The sequence below is a fragment of the Kogia breviceps genome, chromosome 4 (genome assembly GCF_026419965.1).
Source record: "Kogia breviceps isolate mKogBre1 chromosome 4, mKogBre1 haplotype 1, whole genome shotgun sequence".
NCBI lineage: Eukaryota > Metazoa > Chordata > Mammalia > Artiodactyla > Physeteridae > Kogia > Kogia breviceps.
Window position 1 is genome coordinate 11339831 of NC_081313.1, and position 27056 is coordinate 11366886.

At 39.8% G+C, this 27056-nt stretch overlaps 1 protein-coding gene across 1 annotated transcript in view; it reads right to left on the reverse strand.

Annotated features, from left to right (window-relative positions):
• DNAH5 (dynein axonemal heavy chain 5) overlaps window positions 1-27056 on the reverse strand; it is a 262494-nt gene that overhangs the window by 118482 nt on the left and 116956 nt on the right. Inside the window, exons 30-40 of the mRNA XM_059062876.2 lie at window positions 25718-25871; window positions 23959-24122; window positions 22681-22837; window positions 19002-19214; window positions 18038-18262; window positions 16441-16613; window positions 6293-6471; window positions 5708-5895; window positions 5178-5372; window positions 1972-2106; window positions 1001-1108 (exon numbers count right to left, since the gene is read on the reverse strand). Of these exons, the coding sequence (XP_058918859.1) occupies window positions 1001-1108; window positions 1972-2106; window positions 5178-5372; window positions 5708-5895; window positions 6293-6471; window positions 16441-16613; window positions 18038-18262; window positions 19002-19214; window positions 22681-22837; window positions 23959-24122; window positions 25718-25871 (1891 nt within the window). The remainder of the gene's footprint in view (window positions 1-1000; window positions 1109-1971; window positions 2107-5177; window positions 5373-5707; window positions 5896-6292; window positions 6472-16440; window positions 16614-18037; window positions 18263-19001; window positions 19215-22680; window positions 22838-23958; window positions 24123-25717; window positions 25872-27056) is intronic.

Below are 27056 nucleotides of genomic sequence, written 5' to 3' on the forward strand. Positions count from 1 at the left end.
CATTTTATAAATATGAGCTAATCACCATTTCTAAAAAAAATTTTTTTTAAACTCTTTTTCATAGGAAAGGAAGTTGAGGCACAAGGTTTTCATGATTCATTTCCATTCCTAGGAAGACTATAAAAAGTTAAAGCTGCACCAAGTATCATGGGAAATCCAGACACCTAATGATACACCTAACATGATGGATCCCCCCAGGGCCCAAGGAAGAAATCACGAGTGATCTTGGGCCTGCGGAAAAAGAATGACAGCTAAGGAGCCATGTGGGGCGCGGCAAAGCGTTGCCGCAAAGCAGGATAGAAAAAGCTGAATCATCCATCCTGTAGCCAGTGCGCATGCGTTGGAATATGCTAACAAGGTTTTGAAGCAGTAACCAATCCGAAGGTGACGCGTGGCCATGCCTTCGATATGAACCAGTCAGAGACTTGCACAGTACCCCGAATCGTATATAGGCAGCTGCCGTTAAGGCTGCGGGGTCTTCCTTCCATCTTTCTATAACCAAGCTGTACTCCAATAAAGTGTGATACGAGAAGAATCTAGCGTGTGGTGACTGTTATTCTGCTGGTCAGACGCAGCTCGCCATAGAGCCATATGAGATCACTGCAAATGACACTCAGTAGTTACAGTCCTGAGACCAAAGCGATGTGGTAAACACCAGGGCCACAGAGAGAAACGAAACCAGCATGGGCAATGCAGCCGGCCAAGCTCCACTGGCCCCTGCTGACCCATCACATTTCATTGGGAATCTGGTGTGGAATGGTCTCCATCAATAATGGGGTCACTAGCACATGGCTAACTGGACCTGTAGCTGAGTGAGGGTAGGAGACCCCCTGGGAGGAAAAGCTCTATCAATGGTGAGCAACGGCTTCTCTTAAAACTGTAGTCACAGCCTCAGTGCTGTTCTCGGAACCTGTAGATTTAGGCTACAACAGCTCCACTTGATTCCCATGAAGTTCAGATGAAAGGGACACTGTACTTGATGTCCTGTGAAATACATTACCTGTCTACTAATTGCCATTTCCAGCTCAGGGTAACCGGCCTTGTCCAGAAGAATATTTGGGAAGAGATCTTCAATCAAGCTCAAAAATAAGGGTTCATCCTCATCAATCTCAGAAAGAAAATAAAGGGAAATCAGACCAAATCTTTTGGCATAAACATGGCAATATCAGATAAACTGAAAATGTCCAATACAGCCCAGACTACTTTGTCACAAACAGTAATAAATAAAATATCACCTCCACGGAAGTTGAGAAATATTTTCATCATGTTTACTAAATTAAAAATTAGTTTTTTAAAAACGGGTGTGGTGGGAGAAGAGAAAAAAAAAAAGGAAGGAAACAGAAGGAAAGAAAATATTACCTACATGACAACCTTTCCATAAAACAACCAGGTTGGGGAGTTTACTAAATAACCTACAATTTCTCATTTAACTTAAAAATAATTTTTTTAAATGCGAATAGTGGCAAATTCATGAATTGGAATTTGGTTCATACTCTTATTTTGAAATAAAAATATATCATTCTGTCATCCCGTACGTGGATCCACTGATACTGGACAACTGATTGTTCAGTCTCTACTGTGAAATCAAAGAATGTGAAATTATCACACACTTGTAAAATTCCCATACAACTTCCTTCCAAGGTCTACTTTAATGAAGGTAAAAGGGATTTTAGCTCTACAGCACAAAAATTTCAAGGTATTCGGAAATGTAAGATGTGGATTTTTTAAAATCCATTTTAATTCTATTGGAATAGGTGTGTTAGACTAGAGATGAGTCACCACAAAAATTGCTCCTGAAAAAATGTAATTTAAAGTTATGCTCTATGTAATTTAAATTTACGTTACGCTCTATGTATTTATCTGATAATTAAGCATTTTAAATGAGCACTTTAAATAAATATTTCTAATCTCATTTGTGCTTAGTTAAACTGAAATTTAAGTTGGTGGAACATTTCCATCTGTGAATCTTACCAGCTTGGAAAGATTCATATCTCGTAGTACACGCATGACAATTGTGGACTCCGTATCCGTGGGGTTGGCTCTTTTGGCTGCTCCCAGAGTTCGCAGGACAGACAGAATATTACGCAGACCGAAGTCATAATGTACCTGAAGAATAGGAGGTACACTGGGCTTATTTTCAATATTAACTTACCCATAGAAACTGTACAAATTTGACAAAGACATAATGAATAAATGCTGATTTTCCTTTAGAAAATTTGTACAGTTAGTGGGGCAAGAAATTTTTTTATCAACGGATTCTTTTTTTTTAGCAAATGGAGAATACCCAAAAGAATCCTCTCCTGTACCATCATTAATTTAAGCCCTTAGATCAGAACTAATAGATCTTGACAGAGAGAAAGGAATAAATTTCCTCCTGGAGATACATGTCCCCTTGAGCCCTTCTTTACCAATCAACCATAAGAAAATTTCCTCATATCTTGAAAGCTAAAATTCTGAACCAGAATTAAACTGAGACCTCACTCATGAACATCATATAAGTTTAAAAGACAGGGGTATTGAGGAGAAAGAAAAGTAGCTACATTCCAGGATTACCTAGAGGGGGAAACAATAAGGACAAATCAGAAAGTCAAGCCCCCAGCTTTGTTGGCCCCTTGATAGGTATTTATAAAAGCTCAATCATGCCAAATTTCAGCACATATAAAGTGAATAATTAAAAACCAATTATCCAACCACTATAGGAAAGAGTATCCCTGGCAGTTGGTCAAACAATTTAAAATAGAACTACCATATCATACAGCAAATCCCAGTTCAGGGAATATATTCAAAAGAATTGAAAGCAGAGACTCAAAAAGATATTTAAACACTCATGTTCATAGCAACACTATTCACAATAGCCAGGAGGTAGAAGCAACCCAGATGCCCATCGACCGATGAATGGATAAACAAAACATGGCATACATGTAAAAACAAGAATGTTTTCCAACCAGGCAAAGCAAGCAAGAATAATACTATCACATGCTACACCACGGATGAAACGTGAGAACATTATACCAAGTTAAATAAGCCAGTCACAAAAAGACAAATACTGTATGGTTCCACTTACATGAGCTATCTAAAGTAGCCAAATACATAGAAACAGAAAGTAGAATTGCGGTTACCAGGGAACCGGGGAGGGAAGAGTGGAGTTGTTTAATGGGTATAGAGTTTCAGTTTTGCAGGACAAAAAAGTTATGGAGATCTGTTTCACAACAATGTGAATTTACTTAACACTACTGAACTATATGCCTAAAAATGGTTAAGATGATAAATTTAATATTTTTTAATCATAATTCTAAAAACCTATAGGAAAAAAAAACATTATCTGCTAATTGGGAGCAGTGTGCATCACTTAACACCAATCGTTTGGAGGATACAGCACATACAAATTCAGACCGAGTTCCTGCCTTCAAGGAGTTTAAATTCTGATTGTGGCAATAAAATAAAAATATGGGGCTTCCCTGGTGGCGCAGTGGTTGAGAGTCCGCCTGCCGATGCACGGGACGCAGGTTCGTGCCCCGGTCCGGGAAGATCCCACGTGCCGCGGAGCGGCTGGCCCCGTGAGCCATGGCCGCTGAGCCTGCGCGTCCGGAGCCTGTGCTCCGCAACGGGAGAGGCCACGACAGTGAGAGGCCCACGTACCGCAAAAAAAAAATTAAAAAATAAAAATATGAGCAAGCTTGCATAAAAGTACAATAACAATGACTTGAAAGTACTGGTGAGTGGAATTAATTAAGGAAAACTCATCAGCATTAGACTCAGTTAAATCTGTGGGCATGAAGTGAGATTCAGAGAAGGCTCACCAAGGGATCAGCATGGAGCCAATTGCTTTGTACACATGGACTCATTTCATTTTCCTTGTGACCTTTTGACCTTGTGAACAAGGGCAATAGGAGTGAAGGAGGAGAAATGAAATTAGAGAAGAAGAGGGCAGGAGTCAGTGATGTGGGAGTTTCTCTACCTGCAAGAAACAGCAGGGAAAAGGGAAGAATCAGTGAGTAAAGGCTGCAATAAACAGAAGAAACCAAAAATGTCTTGAGTGAGAATGGAATATAGTTGAACCTGTGGGTATAACCTAGATTCAAAGAAGTTTGGATTGAGAGGTTCCTCAAAACCATGAGGAAACATGACATATATTATGATGAATGAACAGGTGAGATAAAAAGCAAACATCAATATTCATAATTCTTTGGCTCTTAAGTCAGTTCAGATAGTGTTAACTTCATTTCTATGCCTTAAATGTTAATTTCTTCAAATGTACTTAGTAAAACTATGCATGTAAAATTGTTTTTGCCATGATACAACTTTCTACTTTGTATATATGAGGTACCTTGTCAACAACCCCAGTCCACAATTTTTTTTTAATTTTTATTTTATAGTAGAGTATAGCTGATTTACAATATTGTGTCAGTTTCAGGTGTACAGCAAAGTGATTCAGTTATACATATACATATGTGTATTCTTTTTAAGATTCTTTTCCGGTGTAGGTTATTACAGAATATTGAGGACAGTTCCCTTGCTATACAGTAGGTCTTTGTTGTGTACCTATTTTATATATAGTAGTGTGTATATGTTAATCCCAAACTCCTAATTTACCCCTCCCCCTGCCTTCCTCTTTGGTAACCATAGGTTTGTTTTCTATGTCTGTGAGTCTATTTCTGTTTTGTAAATAAGTTCCTTTGTATCATTTTTTTTAGATTCCACATGTAATTGACATCATATGATATTTGTCTTTCTCTGCCTGACTTCACTTAGTATGATCATCTCTAGGTCCATCCATGTTGCTGCAAATGGCATTATTTCATTCTTTTTTTATGGCTGAGTAATATTCCATTGTATATATGTACCACATCATCTTTATCCATTCATCTTTCAATGGACATTTAGGTTGCTTCCATGTCTTGGCTATTTTAAGCAGTGCTGCAATGAACATTGGGGTGCATGTATCTTTTCGAATTACAGTTTTGTCTGGATACATGCCCAGGAGAAGAATTGCTGTGTGCTATGGTAGTTCTATTAGTAGTTTTCTGAGGAACCTCCATACTGTTTTCCACAGTGGCTGCACCAACTTACATTCCCCCCAACAATGTAGAAGGATTCCCTTTTCTCCACACCCTCTCCAGGACTGAATAAAACATTCAAATATGCCTAAGTACACAGGGACCTTCAGAATGTCACACCTGCTTAGAAAGCTGCTCCTCACACAGCTTGTAGAGCATGAAAAACTTCCTGGCCAAAACAATGTTGTCAATGAAGCCGCAACTAGCCAACTTCACCCTGATGATAATCTGTCGGTCAGGCACCATCATGGCCACGGAGCGGAAGTTAATCTTCAAGTTTTCAGGGAGTTCCTGCCTCCCAGCATAGCCAGGATTCTATACAGAAAATAAAAGCCAAGGAAGAATGATACAGTCATGGGGTAACAAGCGCAACACAGCAGCATGATATTAAAAGATTCATTATGCACACACAACAAATCTAGAATGACAACCAGAAAATTCATTTACATATCTCACTCTCCTTTTAACTGGAGAGACTAAGTCATGAATTATTAATATGAGCTCTGTTTAACACCAAAGGTTTTCAAACAGGAGTGAAAATTACAATCCCAATTTCCATTCATGGAAAATAAGTGACATATGACCAGGGATATGCGTGAAAACTGTGATAAGAAGGCTGAAGTTCAGTAGCTCTTCTTGTGGTTCCTTACCATAGTTAGAAAAAGCCCAAATTCAGGGTTCATAGTCACATTATCTCCATCAGTAAAAATAAAAGATTTTTTACGCTCCTTTTTGCATGTCAGAATAATGGAAATCTGCTGGGCTGCAACGGAGAGAACTGATAGGTCGATACGATTAAATTCATCAAAACAACCCCAGGATCCAGACTGAGCCAGTCCTTAGAACGGAAATTAAATAGAAAATCCAATTAGTACATAATTTTGGAAAGTCAAAGAAAAAGAGCATTATGCAACTTCCAGGTCAAGCCACAGATCAGTTTGCTCAAACATAAAGTTGAACAAATAGATCATACATTAAATGCCTCCAAAATAAATCACAATATGACCCTTTATCTGTAAACACCCAACCTGCCGGGGGGGGGGGGGAGGAACATTACAAAGGCAAGTGATATTGACATTTGACCCACACAACACTGGTAAGATTCAGGTTTCCCAAAAAGTTTTACAAAGTTGGAAAATGACACTAAGATGTAGCCAATTGTTGAAAAATAAATCTTAACAAGATATTCCACCTTAGCTTAAATTTCTCATCAAATAAAAAATTATAACCCTCACCTTTAAAAATCCGTCCAAGTCCCCGGAAATCCATCTGGTCCGAACAATTGAAAACCACGACGTATTTCCCAAGACATCGTCCCATATCTTTGGTCGTTTCTGTTTTGCCTGTTCCTGCTGGTCCAGCGGGGGCTCCCCCCATGCTCATTCCCAGAGCTTGAGCCAACGTGATATAACACCTGGAGGGGTAGAGAAATCACTAGAACCACGCCACTGGCATCTGGAAAGTACTTCTGAGACATCACAGTGACATGATACAGGCACACAAAATTGAAAAAAGGAAGATCCTGACCATTATCCCTACATACCCTTCCCAAAACTGCACCCTAAAATACACTTATCCTTATGGATATTAACATGTGCTGAGGAAAAAGGAAGGAGGGAGTGGTCTACAGTCAAATACGTTTGCAAACTCTTAAAAAGGTTCAACAGGATTTTTTATGATAATGTATATTCACAATCTTCAAATATGAAAAAGAGTACATAGCATTTCCAAAACTTATTTGGCAACTTTTTAACAGAAATCTACCAACATCTAAAGAAGAGTATTCTAGGAAACAGAATGAGGGCCATTATGTAGATTAATCCCCTTTTGAATCTAAGAGTCGATGATTTGATGCACTTGGAAACCAATGATCACATGAGATTTAAATCACACATTGCTAAATAATCACACCTTACATCTATTTCTGGGAGCATCTACTAAACCTGCAAACACCTTCTACTGTAACTCACAGTACGATATTAACAAATAAAATATTCTGGTGAGACAATACAAGAATGCCTGTGAAGGAAAACAACCGATCACTTGCTGATGAATTGCTCAATTTCCCAGCATCACCCAGTGCTGTAAAAGTAGGTAATCTATAATGTAATGTAGTTTAGGGCTTTCTTAGGCTAAACTCTAAAGCATTCATCTGGACTTGAAAAAATTTTTCGAAGAAAATAAAGTGATTATCCGGCACCAAGTGTGGGAATGAGAAGTGAGCACACCCACCCGGAGGCGCCTAGGTTCTCAATTTTATTGGGTTTGCGTTCCCAAAAATGCAGGTAAATGACTCAGCCCTGAGTGCAAAAAATGAGCCTGGATTCAAAGACGGAAATGTGGGTGTAAAACCAGAAGGATGGGCTTCCCTGATGGCGCAGTGGTTGAGAATCCGCCTGCCGATGCAGGGGACGCGGGTTCATGCCCCGGTCCGGGAAGATCCCACGTGCCGCGGAGCGGCTGGGCCCGTGAGCCATGGCCGCTGCGCCTGCGCGTCCGGAGCCTGTGCCCCGCAACGGGAGAGGCCACAGCAGTGAGAGGCCCGCGTACCACAAAAAAAAAAAAACAGAAGGATGCCTGATCTCACTTTGATTCTGCCTTTTAACCCAAGGTCTTATCCTTCCTCTTGAACTCGTGTTATCCCTTGCACAGTTGTCTCTGTAATAACAGCTAACATGTCATAATAGCTCCACCTACACTATGGCACTTAAACCCCACTGAACCCTGCAGGGAAGCCACTTATTTTCACCACTTTACAGATGAGGAGAGAGGCTCACAGAGATGGAATAATTTTTCTCAGCGTCATGGTGGAGGGAGCAGAGATTTCAGCCAGTCTGTGTTACCACAAGCTCTCACGCTGCCCAGCTCTAAGACGCGTCCACACTCTCCCCCCCCCGTAAGGAATAAATCTCCAGGAACTCTGGCCACCCAGTTGCTCTGTCTTGCAAATTCTCCTTATCATGGGATCATTTGGGTTTATATTTAAACTGAAGAAGTAGCAAGTTGTTAAGCTGCCAGAAAGAAATCATGCTATTTACATGAAAAAAGGGCAGCCGTGCCTGGTGATTTATCCCTCACTTTCTCCAATAGGTGGGACTTCAGTCCAACTGATACCAAGCAGGACCCTGTGGGGCTCCTGGGCACAAAAGCTGTTCTGTGTCCCCTATTTCTTTTTTTTTTTTTTTAACACCTTTATTGGAGTATAACTGCTTTACAATGGTGTGTTAGTTTCTGCTTTACAACCAAGTGAATCACTTATACATATACATATGTTCCCATATCCACTCCCTCTTACGTCTCCCTCCCTCCCTCCCTATCCCACCCCTCTAGGTGGTCACAAAGCACCAAGCTGATCTCTCTGTGTTATGCGGCTGCTTCCCACTAGCTATCCACCCTACGTTTGGTAGTGTATATATGTCCATGCCACTCTCTCACTTTGTCCCAGTTTACCCTTCCCCCTCCCCATATCCTCAAGGCCATGCTCTAGTTCTTGATTACAGGAAATAGCCTTCATTCAGCCTTCAAGACCTTCCCTGAGTTCCAAAGAGTCGGTTCAAACAGTTGCTAATTAGGGAAGAGAGGGGATGTGAGACAAGGGAGGGGCGGGTCCCTGTCAAAATAAACAATAGCACAGCCTTGGGGCAGGGTCCTGGTTCCTCACGGCAGGATATTCATAACAATATCTTTGAGCTGTTTTGCAGATACTGAAACCTCCTGCCAGGTGGGAGAAGTTAACTGTATGCTGCCCACAAGCACGTAGACAGACCCCAGACCAGTTGAAACCAGAAGTCTGACGATGCCGACTCCCACTTACCTCCCCACCAACCAATCAGAAGAATGTCCACAGGCTGACCACGCCCTCTCTGAACCCTTACTGTAAAACTCCTCACTACCCCCTCCAGGTCGGGACACACAGTTTTGAGGCCCCCTTGACCTGGCAAAGCAATAAAGCTATGCTTTTGTACTTCACCCCAAACTCTGTCTCTGAGAATTAATTTGGTGTTGGTGTACAGAGGCCAATATGCTGGCACCCAAACCCCCTAGGACTTGCCTTTCAGAGACAAGCATGGGTCTGCCAGAGCATCTTCACGTACTTGTTGACATGACTCTCTCCAGAGCATTCTACATGTGTGTGTACCTCACCCCCTCCCTTCTCTGCTTTCCTTTCCAGTCTCTGTTGCTTTCAAAAATCTCATCATTCATGAACGGGTTTGGACTTTATGTGATTTACTGGCCTTTTAGCAGCTCTACTATACTTTCCTGCCTCCTCACTAGATGGCCATAAGCTCTCTGCTGTCAGGAACTACTTTTACCCCCAGCTATTTACCTAACCCTTGTCACCTAGTATTCTGTGAACATTTGTTGAATAAATGGCTTGTGCTGGTCCAGCCATACACTTTTATCTGCTTCCTCCTGTCCCAGTAGCTACTAGAGTTAGAGATGCGGAATGTGACCCTGGCACGAAATGAACAATGACCAACCCCGCAACCCAGGGCTCATTAGCACACAAGTATATTATTAAGTATTCATAGTGATCTAGATGCATTTCACCACATGTAAACCAGAAGTGCTTTCAGTTCCTATTCTTAAACAGTATTGATTCTAAAATGCTGAAAAACTTGTCAAGACAACAGGGTATATGCATCAGAAAGTTAATTATCTTTGTTGAGGATTAGTTATAGATTCTTTGATTATAGGACAGGCTTAAGGAGAAATGAAAGGAAAGGTTGGTAAAGAATGTGTTATCAATGATTAACTCAATATTGAAAAAATAAACAACCCAATCAAAAAATGGACAGAAGACCAAAAGAGACATTTTTCCAAAGAAGTCATACGGACGGCCAACAGGCACATGAAAAGATGCTCAATATAGCTAATTATTAGAGAAATGCAAATCAAAACTGCAATGAGGTATCACCTCACACCAGTTAGAATGGCCACCATTAAAATGTCTACAAATAACAAATGCTGGAGAGGGTGTGGAGAAAAGGGAACCCTCCTGCACTGTTTGTGGGAATGTAAATTGGTGCAGCCACTATGGAAAACAGTATGGAGGTTCCTTAAAAAACTAAAATCAGAGTCACCATATGGTCCAGCAATCCCACTCCTGGGCATACATCCAGAAAAGACGAAAACTCTAATTCAAAAAGATAGGTGCACTGCAATGTTCATAGCTGCAATATTTACAATAGTCAAGACACGGAAACAACCCAAGTGCCCATCAACAGATGAATGGCTTAAGAAGATGTGGTGTGTGTATATACACACACACACATGCACACACAATGGAATATTACTCATTAACAAAAAAAAAAAAGAAAAGAAATAGTGCCACAAGCAGCAATGTAGATCAAACTAGAGAATATTAGTGAAGTAAGTCAGAGAAAGACAAATGCTATATGATATCGCATATGTGGAATCTAAAAAAAAATACAAATGAATATATATACAAAACAGAAACAGACTCATAAACATAGAAATAAAACTTACGGTTACCAAGTGGGAGAGAGAGGGAGGGACAAATTAGGAGTATGGGATTAACAGATACACACTACTATACATAAAATAGATAAATAACAAGGATTTACTGTAGAGCATGGGGAATTATATTCAATATCTTATAATAACCTATAATGGAACATAATCTGAAAAAAAATAACTGAAGCAATTTGCTGTACACTTGAAACTAACACAATATTGTAAATCAACTATACTTCAATTTTAAAAATTCTAGGGCTTCCCTGGTGGCGCAGTGGTTAAGAATCCACCTGTCAACGCAGGGGACACAGGTTTGAGCCCTAGTCTGGGAAGATCCCACATGCCGCAGAGCAACTAAGCCCATGCGCCACAACTACTAAGCCTGTGCTCTAGAGCCCGCGAGACACAACTCCTGAGCCTGTGTGCCACAACTACTAAAGCCCGCATGCCTAGAGCCCATGCTCCACAAGAGAAGCCACCGCAATGAGAAGCCGGCCCACCAACAATGAACAGTGGCCCCCACTTGCCGCAACTAGAGAAAGCCCATGTACAGCAACGAAGACTCAACGCACCCAAAACTAAATAAATAAATAAAATTTTAAAAATAAAAGAATTCTAAACAAACAAACAAAAAGAGAATGAAAAACAATAGTCATAGCAACATGATTAATGATGAGTAACATTTACTCAGTGGCAGGTCCAGTGCTGGGTCCCTACCTACCTTACCTCTAGTCCACACAATGATTCCTCAGAAAGGTTAGCTGTCTTGGCCAAGACTACACAGCCCAGTGGCCAAGACCCAGGTATAACTCACGGAAGCTGTGAGAATATGTCAGAGAAAGAACACACGTCGTGAGGCCTGTCTACGTTTTTTTCGGGGGGCAGGGGGGCCACACTGCATGGCTTGTGGGATGTTAGTTCCCCAACCAGGGATCAAACCCAGGTCCTCTACAATGAGAGCGCAGAGTCCTAACCACTGGACCACCAGGGAATTCCCCTGTTTACATTTCTTATCCAGAAGATAAGATGTCTCCATCAGTCTTCAATTTCTGCTGCCCTCCATCTTAAGTGATAGCAGTACAGCAAGTAAGTCCTCTACATACGAACCTTAAAGTTGCAAACTTTCAAAGATGCGAACGTGCGTTCCATCAACATCATGCGTGAGTGGAATTGCAGCTTGCCCTCCGTCTCCTGTTGTGACGATCCTTCAGCTCTACCATCTCCCACCTCCTCTCCCTCCTCCAGCCAGTAACTCTATTTGCCTGTTCACTCGATGCCAGCCCCCGGATGCCAGCTGTTGTACTGTACTTTTCAAGGTACTGTACTGTAAGATTAAATATGTTTTCTTTATTTTCTGTGTTTGTTTGTTTTTTATGTATTATTTGTGTGAAAAGTATTATAAATCTATTACAGCACAGTACTATATAGCCGATTGTGTTAGCTGGGTACCTAGGCTAACTTTTCTGGACTTAGGAACAAATTAGACTTACGAACGCACTCTCGGAATGGAACTCATTTGTATGTAGGGGACTTACTGTAGTAAGAAAGATTCCAGACTTCTCGACTTGTACTCAGAAGTAGAAGGAAGGACTGGTCATGAAAAATACTATGAGCTTTTAGAAAAAGGCACTATATGATTTTAGCATATTTATTGACTATTTTATCATCTGAAACATCTGCAACTCCATCTAAATGACGTCACGTTTCCCAGAGACCATCACTATCAACATTGTTGAACTTTCACAGGGCAGTCAGTGAAAAGCTGACAAGATGTCAACGTCTCTGGCCTTTGTTTTATTCAAGTATTAATCTTAGTGAGGAATTCTTTTGTAAGAAGGCAGCCAATCTTGAAACGCAATCCCAATGACCAGCAAAAAATGGTGACTCACTCCTCCCATAATCAACTTAGAGAAGAACAAACAAGTGAACATTTAGAGTGAAACAGGGGGAGACAAATTTTAGAATCACCTCCACTTACATACTTTGCTTTTAAAGTTCTCAAGCTTTTTGATACAGAAATATATACAAGATAATGAATACAGTGAAAGAATCAAGTGGCAAAAAAGTTTGTATAATCTGATACCTATATGTGAAAGTTAAAAAGAATCTTGACATATAAGCATTTGAAATTTCTTAGAAAATAAACTACTAATCATTTTGAAAAATATAAAAATTTTCCTCTCATACTTTCAACTTTATATCTTTAGGTACTATTTAATTTTTTCACCACAAAGACATGACTTTGAAAATAAACATTTCTTCATTCACTTGGGAAATTTTATTTAGTACCTATTATGGAACAGAACTGTTCTAGGAGCAGTGAACAAATCACAGGAAGTCTATACCGCAAAGGTATATCTTATATCCTAAAGGAAGGAAATAGACTATTCAAAAGTAGGAAACAAGAAAAATAAAGCTGGTTAGGAGGGTTCAGGAGTGTAGGGATTGCTGCTTTGAATGTGTCAGGTCCAAAGACCCATGTGCAATGACATTCAATCAGACACCTGGAGAAGAGGAAGTGAGCTATGCCAGTATCGAAGGGAAAGGGTTCCCAGATACGGCAACAGCAAGTGCAAGGGTCCTGAGGCAGCAGCATGCTGAGCCTGTTCACGGAACAGCCAAGGAGCAAGTAGCTGGAGCTCAATGAGGAAGGAGAAAGAGTGGCAGGGATCAGATCATGGCAGGTCTTATAGGCAATGTAAGGACACTGGCTTTTACTTTGGGTGAGATGGAAAGACAGTGGAGATCAAGGCAAAGGGATGACAGGATCAGACTTATATTCCAGTGTCTGAATTGAGAGGCAATGGCAGAAGCAGGAAACCAGATAAAAGACGATTGCAGTCATCCATCCACATTATGGTGGCCTGGACTAACACGGTCACAGCAAAGGGGAGAAAAGTGGTCACATCCTATGTGAGTTCTGAAAGTGGTGGTGACCAAACCTGATGATAGATTGGATAATAAAGTGAGAGAAAGAAAGGCATCAAGGATGCTCCAAGGATTTTGCCTCGAGCAACTCAAGGATGGAATTGCCATTTGCAAAGCCGGAGAAGAGGGCAGTTTTGTGGGGGGACAATCAACCGTAAGTGTGAATTCCCAGTAAGCATCCAAGAAAGCATGTCACACAGGCAAGCGAATGCACGTGTCTGGAGTTCAAGGGAGAAGCCCTGTCAGGGTGCAGAGATTGGGGATGATATTTAAAGCCACGGGAGGTCACCTGAGGAGTGAGTGATGGAGAAGAGCCTTGGTGCGTTCAGTGATTAGGGGTCAAGAAGATGAAGAGGAACCAGTAGGAGATGGTATGAAGGGATAACCAGAACAAGAGGAACTAGATGAATGTTGTGTCCTGGAGGCCACATGAAGAAAGTGTATCACAAAAAGGAGACAGCGATCACCTATGCAAATGCTGCTGACTAGTCAAGGAAGGTCAGAACTAGAAATGGCCATTGGATTTAGCAACATGGGAATCTGGGTGACTGCCCTAGCGGGGGAAGAAAGTGTTATGGGCAGAATAATGGTTCCCCCAAAGATATCCACATCCCAAGCCCCGGAACGTGTAAATATGTTACCCGACACAGCTAAAGGGACTTTGCAGATGCAATTAATGTGAAAGGCCTTGAGATGGGGAGATTATCCTGGATTACGCAGTGGACCCCCATCTCATCTCATGAGTCCTTAAAGGGGGAAAAGGGAGGCGGAAGAGTGGGTCAGAGACATGAGACGGGAAAAGGAAAAGAGACTGGAAGCATGAAGGAGCCTCAACCCATGGATGTGGCTGTGGAGATGAAGGAAGGGGCCACAAGCCAAGGAATACGGCGGCCTCCAGACGCTGGAAACGGCCCTCAGCTGACAGTCCACAGGGAAGTGGGGACATAGGTCCTGCAACCACAAGAAAAAGAATTCTGCCAACAAACTAAAAAAACAAAAAGCAGATTCTCCCCTAGAGACTCCAGGAGGGACCACAGTTCTGCTGACCCCTGACGTTAGTGCAACAAGGTGTGCGTCATATTTCTGACGTATGCAGCTGTGAAATAATTTGTGTTGTTTAAGCTTCTAAACGTGTGGTCATTTGTCATGAAAGCAACAGAAAACTAATACATAGAACCTGAATGGTGTGAATTCAAGGTAAAATAGATAGAAAAAACTGTGATTTTGAGGCGTTTTGATGGGAGTACAGAAATGGGAGGGAAACTGGAGGATTCACGATAGGATTTCCTTTCCGGAAGCCATTATAGCACATTGTACGTTGATGAGAATGATCAGGTGGAAAGTGAAAATTAATGATGCTCCCAGAGAGAAAATAACTGTTTCAGTGGAAGGTGTTGGCTTTGGATGGCAGCACAAAATCCATCCCTAAAACCAGGAGAGAAAGTGGACAGCATAAGGATAGGGGGCTTGGCTGGCAGGCATGATGGTGGGGAATGAGTGCAGGTCCTCACCTGTGGCAGCATCTATCTTCTCAGTAAAACAGGAAACGGGGCCTTCGGTCGAGAGAGGAAGGGAGGGGAATGCTTGAGGTTTGAAAGGAGAGAAGGTGTGAAACAACTGTGACAAGTGTTTCAAGGAATTCTCCACATGTTGTCATTATTCACCTCTGCACTTCAGAACAAAAAGAACAACTCCAAAACAAACGTCCCAAAGCATCCAGGAGAAACCATCTTTTGTAGAAAATAAACGTATGGTTACCAGGGGAAATGGGGGGGGGGGGATAAATTGGGAGATTGGGATTGATATATACACACACTACTATTGACATATATAAAATAGAGAACTAATAAGAACCTAGTGTGTAGCACAGGGAAGTCTACTCAGTACTCTGTAACGGCCTATATGGAAAAGAATCTAAAAAAAGAGTGGATATACGTATATGTACAACTAATTCACTTTGCTGTGCACCTGAAACTAACATCTGTAAATCAACTATACTCCAATAAAAAAATTTTTTTTAATCACCTTTAATGAGACATAAGAAGGAATATGGAGTGTATGAAGACAAAGAAAATGTGAGGAGAAAAGGACAGTAAAATCTTCTGCTAATCTGCAGGTAAAAGTGAGCATCTCATTCAGAATCACAACTGAGCATAAGGAAAAATCTCACAGACCGGGCTATTACGTCAAACTTTTCTACGTCGTCTGATAATATTTTCAATCTAATAGCCCAGGGGTTCATCCTGTGAAAATGATTGATATTCAGCTTTAGCTTCTCCTTAGGCCCAATGTTGGGTTTTAACACTCAGCCATTTTGTCCAACGTAAGTATTCAAAGCATCCCTGAACAGCACATATACAATTAGCTGATGCCACAAAGTTCAAATTAAACTAAGTGAATTACAGGCTATTAGCCATGGAGGAAGGACCCCTGGACATAACCTAGTGCATCGTACAGATGAGGAAACTGAGTCCAGGGAAACTGCATGGTGGCTCTGGCTAACACAGTTGGTAACTAACAGGCAGAGGGCAGGACAGGTCAATGTCCTCTCCATCACGATTCACCAACGTTCATACTCAATTTCTTTCCTGCTAAAAAACCACCTTAATTGTCTCTGTAATGACAACAAGTGCCACTGTCCCCTAAAGCAGCCCTCAAAGCCCATGGTGATTTGCACCTATTGATACATAGCGCTTAATTCATTTTTTTCCCATCTGATGTCCACGGAGGTCATTTAAACTTAGACTCTATAAGACTGAAGGCAAAGGAAGCAAAGTCTGTGTTAGTCACGGACCTACTAAATCCCATGTGAAGACGTGTGTAAAGCTAAACGTACCGAATTTCAAAGACTTTAATATAAAAGAGGCTGTAAACCCTAAAAAGACCGTCAGCCAAAACCCTCTGAGCACCTGCAGAGAATTAGAAGGTTGGGGGTGGAGGAGGGAGGGGTTGGGGAGACACCGAACCCTTCCATCACCTGTCTGTGAGGGGGGTGATGACGAGCCTGTCAGTGCAGCCCACAAACTCATTCTGGTATATGAACGGCACATCTGTGATGTGAACCATCATCTTGTCAGAATCTTCGTGAAAATAAAATCTGCACTGTTTCAGCCACTCAAAGTCTGTAGGGCTCTTGATATGCATGTGACACTGAAATGCAAAAGGTATGTGTTAAAACTGAGATGAGAACCGCTTATTAACTGCACGCATTAGCATTCAGGTAGATCATAATGTGAAGTTAATGGAACAGTTAATTAAACTGTCTTTGGGTTAAAGACAGCCCAACTACTTGGGAGATGTCAATTACATCACCACCCAACCCATTCATTTATCGATCAGCAAAAAAAAAAGATACTTTCAAAGATATGAGAAAAGGAGAAGAGAAACTCCTAATTGTGCCCCTCAATTTAAATCACATGATCTATTTTAAGAGGAAGGTGTTCATTTCTTAAATTTCACCCTTAAATGTCCAATACCACAGTCCTAACCATGAAATACAACCTATGAAAAAACCTATTTGGCTTACAAAGATAGAACTAAACAATCTCATTAAGAAAAAAAAGTCATCTCTTATGATTATGATAAAGTACATTCTTGTTGTTTTTTTTAATCCATTAATTACCCTTCCTAGGATTTGCAGAGGGCCAAAATTTCTAACATCTAAATGGCAGGTGATTGCCCAGCAATGCTTTTGTCTGAATATTTTTAACCAAAATTTTAAGCCACTTTAATCATTTTTCTTTGACAAATAAGAAATCTAAAATTACCCTGAGCCCTTTATTTCTCATTGAGGCAGACAGTGTGCTTAACTATTAAGAGAGGAGATTAGCACATAACAGCTGGAATGCGTTGCCTTTATTTCCGTTACATCAGAACCAATCTTTCATAATCTTTTTTAAATAATGGGGTGAGACATGATCCAGAAAACTATTATGGAAATATGAGCTTCATGCCTGTTATCTAATGTTGTATTTTACAGTAGAGGACAAATTTCATCTCTTTTCACATTTCCTATTTTCTATAGCTACGAAACTCTCTTTTCCATCCCTGTTCTTTCTTTAAAGGCAAAATCCGCATGTCTCCTGAATGTCACAAACTATATTAGGAAAGACCATTTGCAATCAATGACATAAAATGTAGCATAACTTGTTAAAGATGTGATTTAGGAAGAGCCTTAAAGGAACTACTAAGCAGTTCTACTAGCAATATCACTTATTATTTCTTTAGCAAGAAACTGGTCATCTTCAATTTAATAACCAAAAGGAGCACAAGACAAATAAAAGCTTTTCACGATGCTACGTGACATTTCAGCATTAAATATGATCACATAAAGAATTTTAAAATAAAGTCTAATTGCCTCCATAACACCTTAGCCTAGATCATTGGAAAATAGCTGAAATTTCAGCTAAAGACTGAAAAGAAAGTCTGACAAACAATCTCTCATCATGAAAATGCTTCTTTGCCTGAATTTTATCTTTTCTTTGAACTCATTCAAACCATTCCCAGTGGGTAAACAGAGATAGTTTCTAGTATTTGCTTTTCTGTATATGCCACAGCATTTGTAAAGCATTTACCAGGTCATCAAAGATATCTCTTTGGTGCACATGAATAGTAATCAAAGTCTCGTATTTAACTCGTTCCACGGAACTCAGATCCTTGGTTGTCATGTCTATCAATGTGTTCAGTAGCTCCAGGAAAGACTGATTGGTTTTCTGCATGATTTTTTTATCACACTTGGCATTTCTAAGAGCCTCTTCTGAATCCCGTGTCCATATCATTTGAATTCCTAATAATCCAACCTTATGGAAATAAAAAAGGCTTTATGAGTGCGTATGGCATATGAATATATTTAAATAGAAATCACAATATAGTAAACAGCTGTGATTATTATACAAGTGTCAGGCCACCCTTGATTACATCAACTTTCAACTTGATGGGTTGTTTCAAAACCTATGGAGACTCTATTCATATTGTTTACCTGACAATTAAGTATATACAGCCTCATGACATGTCTACAGTTTTTTTCTTCTCATTCTAAGTCATATTTCTCCCTAGATAGATTTTAAGTTACTGTTATGGAAAGAATACGTCTTAAACCTACTTTCCCCAAACTAACACAGGGTTTACACATAGTAGATACAAAATCTCTACAGATCACATGACTAAGAAAACATCATTTTCTGTATTTTATTGCTGAAACATATTTCTCATTTTTCTGGTAAAACACAGTATGTTTTATGATTTATGTACTGAAGAGATTCAGTAGGAAAAAAATATTTTAAGTTAAAGAAAACATATCAAATAGCTCAGCACAAATATATATATATTTATAAATATATATGTATAGATACAGATACATAACACCAAATAATCTGTAGTTGAAATCTTTAAGCTTATCTATATTTAACAAATCCTAATGAAAATCTTAATATTTGTCTAGAGTTAAATTATAGGCAGTTGTGTAGTTTACAATAGACAATATCTGAGATCCAAAATGACTATTCTATAAAAAATACTTTCCAATTTCAATACACTGACCTGAGCAGGGAAGGAAGAAAGAAATTCAATCAGTTGGAAACCTGTTTCTTGAATATTTGCAGCTGCCTGGCGAATCACAAGATGTAATGAGGCCTGAGATTCCTCCAAGAGAGAATTAAGCCAAACTTCCACATTGCCCTCTGCCATCACGGGTTTATCCAATTCAATCGTCTCACCCTCTCGAGAGGAAACTGACAGAATGCGATCATAGATCTGTGTTAGAAGCCCAAAAAGAAGCTATATTTACACAAAGAATGAATTCCTCCATTGCCCTCTTGTCGACGTTATCCTTCCTGTAGAAAGTTAAGCCACGTTTTATAAAATAAAAGGCAAAGTATGATACAAAATCAATTCCAAAACAATTTTTTAAAAAGCTATCCATGAAATCGAAAAGGGAATACTAAATCAATTTCAAATAGTCTATACCGGAGAGGGGAAAACTTGTTTTCTAAGAGAAATGTTCAATTCAAATGGGATAATCAAAAGAATCTCTAAAGTTTCCCAAGATGAAATAGGACTCTCTAAGACCCTGTCATCCACACCACGAGATTATCAAGTTGACATTAGCAATGACCTGGTCAAAATGATCAGTGCAAACATCTCACAAGGTAATTCCAATTCTATACTAAACATTGTTCTCTTTACAGGAGTTGCTGGTCGCACATAATATATTCTAATGCAAACCCAGCTCCTAGTCTGGTCATTTCACTTCAATTTCCATGCAGTATGGCATAATGAGAATATGTGGAGTGTTTGGAATTCTAAAATACGGTTCAAATGGTGCTGTGCTATTCACTGACCTTCAATGTTGGAAGACACATCTCGGAGACTAAATTTCTTGCTTCTGTTTAGTCATTAAAAATCATGCCTGTCCTACTTCCCAACTCGCCTTACAGGCCACTCATGCCAGTTATACAAAATACAGTTGGCCCTCCACATCCACGGTTTCTGAATCCACAAACTCAACCAACCTCTGATCAATATTTGAAAAAAAAAAAATTCCAGAAAGCTCCAAAAAGCAAAACTTGAATTTGCCACATGCTGGCAACTATTTACATAATCTTTACATTGTATTGTATTATAAGTAATCTAGAAACCATGTGTAGGTATATCCAAATATTACAGTATTTTATATGAGACTTAAGTCTCCACAGATTTTGGTATCTGCTGGGGTCCTGGAACCAATCCTCTCCACAGACACCAAGGAACAATTGTGATGCAAACTATAAAATAAATGCAAATGTTTGTTTTTGTTTTGTTCTCTAGTAAGTGGAATATTGTTCCCTTGGGCCCAGATTTAGTCTGTATTAATGAAATCCTCCTTAGTTGTTCACAGAAGTGATCTACCAAGGAGCTAATGAGCCTTAAGTTTCAGGGCCCCTCACTTGCACAGACCCTTCTAGGTCCTGAATATAAGTTTGTATTTATAATTTTATAAGATTTAGGACCCACAAAACCAGGATCTGCCCCTGGCTGTAGAAACCTTATGGTAGGAACAGCAACAAGAAAAAAAAAAAAAAGCAGTGTTATTTATTTTTAAGAAGTAATTGCTAGGAACAGAGGCTGAAAATGAGGAAGTTTCAATTATCTTCAATGTACAATCAGACAATAAGAAGCTTCACTCTAGGACCATGAAGACCTGGTGCTAAAGCAGGATTTGAGGAAAACATCAAGAAGAACTTCTTGGGCAATTCAATGCCCTCTTTCAACCCATGCATCCAGTAGATCTACAAGAAAGATCAATTTTTTAACCATTCAATCCATACGGTCTTCTCTTTCTCTCCACCCACCCCATTTGTTGTAGCAACTTGGCCTTTTCCATCCTGACTTTGCAATCACTTTTGAAATTGGTTTCCTTGCCCCCTTCCATTCCGCCTCCTACTCTGAGCCAGAGGCTCTTTCTGAAACACAAATCAGGTCACTGCTCTGCTGAAAACCTCCCATGCCTTTTGTCACGTCCATGATGAAGTACATTCCATAGTGTGATGCACTTGACCTTCTGGAATATGGTCCATGCCTCCTTCTCCCTCTTTTCCCTTTGCTCATCACCCCATGTTGTGGGTTAAATTGTCTCCTCCAAAAATATATATTGAAGCCCCAACCCCTAGTACCTGTGAGTGGGACCTGATTTGGAAATGGGGTGTTTGAAGGTGCAATCAAGTTAAGATGAGGTCATCTTGGATGCTGGTGGACCCGAATCCAATGACCTTAGAAGAAGAAGGAAATCTAGACACAGACACACAAGGAGAATGTCAAGTGAAGACAAAGGTGGAGATCAAATTGATGTGTCTGCAAGACAAGGAACACCAAGGAATGCTGACCACCACTGGGAACTAAGAGACAGGCATCAAACAGACTCTCCTGCAGAGCCTCTGGTAGAAACCAACCCTGCCGACACCTCAGTCTGGCTGTCTAGCCTCCAGAACTGTGAAAGCATAATTTTCTGTTGTGTTAATCCATGGAAGCCCTAGGAAAGTAATACACCCCCTACTTACCCACACTTCTGACATCCTAGACTGCCCACACCCCCGGGCCGTTGCACCTACCTTTCCTCTGGCCAGACAGTGCATCCCTTACCCCACTTGCCTGGTTATGTTCCACTCCGCTTCAAAAAATCAGTTCAAACACCACATTCTCCTGCAGGAAGCTTTCTCTTACACCCCTTACACCCAGGTTAGGGCTCCCTGGTGGGCATTTCCATGCTCCTTGTGCATCACACAAACACAGCAAGTCAAAAGTATTGATGGTTTAATTGCCAAATTTCTCTTGAATGTTGTACTGCATAAAAACAACTGCAGTATGGATTGCGATATATTCTTCCTTGGAACCCCAGGACTGGCATCGTGCCTGGCACCCAGAGAGGGCCTTGAACTAAATGACTGGCCTAAATTAATGGCCTCCAATGGACTAGCTCTGCCACTGCATGAGCTACACTCTGTAGACCCCACCAGAGCACGAGATCCCCATTGTTCAGCACAACATCTAGTCCACGGTATTTGCTCAAAAGATGCAAACTGCATTCTAGGATGAATAAATAAATGATACTAAGCTTTGTATGAAACACCATAAGGGAACTGAATATGTTATCCAACTGGAAGGGTCACTTTTTTAGGGAATTTGGGGTAAATGGGTAGATTAGACAATATCTTCTGGCAGCTGGGCAAATGTATAGTCTTCCTCATGTTGGATAACTTCTTTTGGGTCCCATACAACTCCAGGATTCTAGAAATTGTTGGGAGTGTTTAAAAAAAAAGGAAAGAAAAGGTTTTCAGTGGAGTATGATGAAAAACATGGAGGACCATCATGCCAAAAACATCTGAAGCCTGATTAAAACAATCAATTCACTGTGGCAATTCTGTTCAGTCAAGGCACTACCGGATGAGCAATTTGTTCCTTTGTTTTGTTGAATTTCTAAACAGTTAACTTGACATGTGCAGCTATGGATGCTACATACGAAGCATTCCTAATCACGTTTAAACTATTTGTTATTCAAATCTACATTAAGGAGTCACATAGTTCTGAAGGCAAATTGGGCCCAAAAGTATCTTTTTAGTCATCGAGTGATATTTAATGGACAGGGAAGTAAATCTTTGTAAACACTATTGGAGAGCAATTTAATAAAGACAGTTGAGATTCTAAGATACGTAAACTGCTGGCCAGCAATTAGAATTAGGCAAACCTTTTCATGGAACTTGACCGTTTTGATGTTGTCAAACACATTCAGCAAATGGGCTTGTATAGTGTGTGTGTCTGATGCCTGCCCCAGAATCTCCAGAAGAGCGGGGTCTGAGACAAAGAAGAACCGAGGAAAGCAAAGCCGTTTTTTCTCCAAGTACCTAAGTGGGGAGGAAAAGATAAACTTCATAAGCACACAAAACAGGTCTTTCTAGGAATAAATTAATCTGGATGGGAAAAAGGAAAAAGACTTTGAGAGAATATAATTTTCCCACACTGTTCAATGTTTTTGTTTTGTTCTGTGTTTTTGTTTTATTTTTTTTTCATTACTAATTTTGCCAAGTGGGAGTCCATATTCTGATTAGGAGACTATTTTTTTCCAGAATTGATAGAATTTCCTTATTTTTCACAAGTATAATGTATACATTTGACTAAACCTGGAAATATTTGTACTTTCTTTGTAGAAGACAGGAAAATTTACACACAGGGAGTCTTTTGGTTTTGTGTTTGCTTTATTTTATTTGCAAGCACAGTGCTATGTCAGCTAAAGGCTGACAATTCCACTTCTTAGGATTGTATCTTAAAAGAATCCAATGAATCTATCACTGAAGCAGAAACAAAATCCAGCTGCATGGAAGGAAGGGTCTTGACACTGTTCTCTGCCTCAAGGAGTTACAAAAACCCAGTGAATGTTCTACCTGTCATCACCCTACTTTTTTGCTGCACTTTTGTTTCCATATTTAACATATTTCTACTTAGTGATTTTATCATGATTAGCCAAAGGGCAAGAAAATTATTTATTACTCTTGGAGTTCCTCCAGTCTCCATATATGTAAGTGTGGGTGTGGGTGTGGGTGTGTCAGTATATATTGCTAGGTATTAGATTAGGCTCTCATTTTTGTATAATCTTGACTGCTTGTGTATACTACACACTGTTCATATTGTTCTTAGTTGAGTATAATGAAATATTTTGCTTCTTGAGATGTTTACCCAAGAAGGAGATCAGAAAAACAGGTATATTAATTTTAAAAACAAGGACTGTATGAGAATATTTACAAGCTCTTGTCCCAATGATGGAAGAAGCCACAAATCCTATAATTTAAACATCAGAGAAAAGTTAGTAACTAACTGCTTGGAGAGATGATAAGGCTCCAAACTATCAGTTTTATCTATGCCACAACGTTAGACATGAATTGAGTCTAAGCAAAAGAACACCCATTTGGCTAGTCCTGTCTCATGTCTCTGGTGCCTTTCATCTCTAGGATGCTTAGAGTGAACTTACCCAGTAAGAGATTTCTGGCAGATTTCCAACTGGTCCAGCAAGTGTGGTAACAGCTGCCCCATGGTTTCATCTCCAACACAACACTGAACCACACTGGGCATCTCATGTGCCCGAGTCATGATCTTCACCCAGGATTTATCTATGTTGCAAAAGCGCTTGGCCTCCTATGAGCACAAGGTAACAAAGCACTCTTGGACATGTGTGTGATCCCAAGAACAGAGTGTCTCACATACCTCCCGCTGAGGTCAGAATTGTAACCGTTCTGGATACCCTGTGCATACATGAAATATCACACATGTTCTATTTCAATTCTACTTGGGCCTTTTGCACCATAGCACCCCCTTTCTTAAATAAGAATCTTTAGCTCAACCCTGGGACCTACATTATGTTAACTAAAAGCAGGAAGCAGGTATAAAAATGATAATACAAATTGGGAGATTGGAATTGACACTACTATATATAATAGATAACTAATAAGAACCTACTGTATAGCACAGGGAATTCTACTCAATATCTTGTAATGGCCTATATGGGAAAAGAATCTAAAAAAAGAGTGGATATATGTATACGTATAATTGATTCACTTTGCTGTACACCTGAAACTAACATAACATTGTAAATCAACTATAATCCAATAAATATTAAAAATAATAATAATAATACAACACAAGATAATTTGGGAGAAAAGCACCCTCCCAACTGTTTTCAATTACCTCCAAATTAAGTGAATCTTATGTTTTTCAAGTTTTCTACACTGAGCATTGAATTATTTGTATATTTAGAAAACAAACATTTAAAAATAAGATACAAAATTAATTATAGTGTGACCCTAATATTCTGAAATTTTTAAAAATAGATTTTTTAGGAAAAATGGAAAATGTGCATATTAATTTGAGAGTAGGAATAATTGTGATTTTCTTCCTTAAAACTTTCTACATTTTACCAATGAGCACATACTATCAAATATGAGAGCAAGAAACTCCACCTAGCTCCTTCAATATTGTATGTGAAAGTTTCCATTGAGTCCAATGTGAGACTCTTCACCCATCAAGAAGAAAAACACGCCCAAATATAAAAGAAAAATAAATACCTAAAATGATAATGTATGGACACATTTCACTGGTAGCCAAAAGATAAATCGGCTAACGCGTCTGCCCTCTATAATTAAACTGAAAACTAACCAAAGAGAAAGCTAAGGAAACCTATATGAAGAGAACACTCAACATAATCATGCTTCTAAAACTCAAATTTATTGTTAACATGTTAGAATTTTAGCAAACAATTTAAGGTAACTGGGTAAGAATTCTTGAGTTTTTCCTTGCAGATTTCCACCCCATTTTACAGTACAGATATAATTTGGTATGTTGTAGAGTGTGAGTTATTTTAAACTGTCAGTAGTAGAGAACAAATTATCCTACCACTGTCACGATAACCACTCTAATTCTGCACTGTTCCAAGTTCCACCTTCAAATTATCTGAAGCCTATCAATTAGGCAGGCATTCATTCTTTGTTTTTTAACCCTCCATTTCCTATAAAACTTCACCATTTTGAAGCATTCTTCCTCTCATTTTCACGCCCCTCTTTTCCACAATTACCCTCTCTCTCTTTGAAGAACAGCTCAACAGCAACAACCAAAAAATTGGAGAAGGAGTGGCTCAATAGAGGTTGAAATTTATTGCATTTTTAAGGCCATTCTGAGTTATTAGATAGTTCTCTAAGTTTAAAAACCGAATGAAATCATAAAGAAATTTCTAAGACCTTGGGAAGCTGCTTGGCAATGTCTCCTCCTACAAAGACAGCTTCTAAGTAAATCCACAAATTTTGCACCATCATCCAATTCTCAATGATGTCTGTTGAGTTGGAAAGGTATTGCACCCACTTTTGAATCTGGCCTTTGAATGGCATATTGTACCTAAAATGAGAAATACGTTCAGAATTTGTTTTTTTAGTGTTTTGTTTTTATTGTTGTTTTCAAACTGAAGAGGTCTTTTTTAAAAAATCCTGATTTTCACCTATTTCTTTACAACTTTGATTATGTTGCTGGCTTTTAAAAGGATGCTACCAAGTGATTCATTCATCACCATATACTGGGCATTGGTAAACTGACTTTTTCCCTTTTGACCCAGGGCATAGAGAAGTGGGAGATGTATCATCTAATGAGCAGATCAAGCATTAGACTTGACTCCACCCAGCTGCTGGAACAGTATCATTCTGGTCATTGTTGCTGTTGCCAAGGGAATAACATTCTCTCCACTGAGCTTCTGTGCCTATTCCGTGGAGTCTCTTGTTTTTCATGTAAAGTGAAGCCATTACAGAGCCGTTGGCAGGGAATGAACAACAAATTCAGTTTTCAAATATGATACTATCTGGACTCTCTCTTTAGCCTGCCCTCTTCTGAGCCTCCTTCCAACTTCCCATCCACTCCCGTCCACCCCACTCATGTCTGTGTGTACATGTATGCATGAGGCTTTCTGCATGTACACAAATAAAGCCTGAGAGCCACTTTTCTTCCTCTCTCATAGTTAATCTATCTTCCCTTTTTCCTCATGAGGCAGAAACAGACAGTGGTCCCCCAATATCTTTTTCTCTTTCTTCTTTAGATATAGAACCCCATTTCTATCTAGACGCATAGCTGCCCAGTTAAAATACTGAATTTCCCAGCCTCCTTTGCAGCAATGTGCAGTCCCAGGATTAAGCTCCACATCAATATTTCTCAACCCTAGCTGCACATTCTAATTATCCAATAAATATTAAAAACTACCAATACCTGAAAACAAACAAACAAAAGAACCTACCAATACCTGCCTGGATCGCACCCCTAGGAACTTTGATTTGATCAGTCTGGGATGTGGTCCAGGCTTTGGGATTTTTTTCAAGTTCCTTAGGTGTGTCTAGTGTGTAGCCAAGTGTGAAAACCACTCTTCTGGATGGGAAGTGAGTAGCAGAATTGGATGTAAGGGGTAGAAGGAGGAGAAGGGCTACATCTGGTAAATATGGAGAGTGAGCCAGACAAAGCTTGGGTCCCCGATGATGAGGTAGAGTCCACACTCCTACCTGAGCCATCAACCTTGGGACTTTTTTTACTTGAGAAAGACAT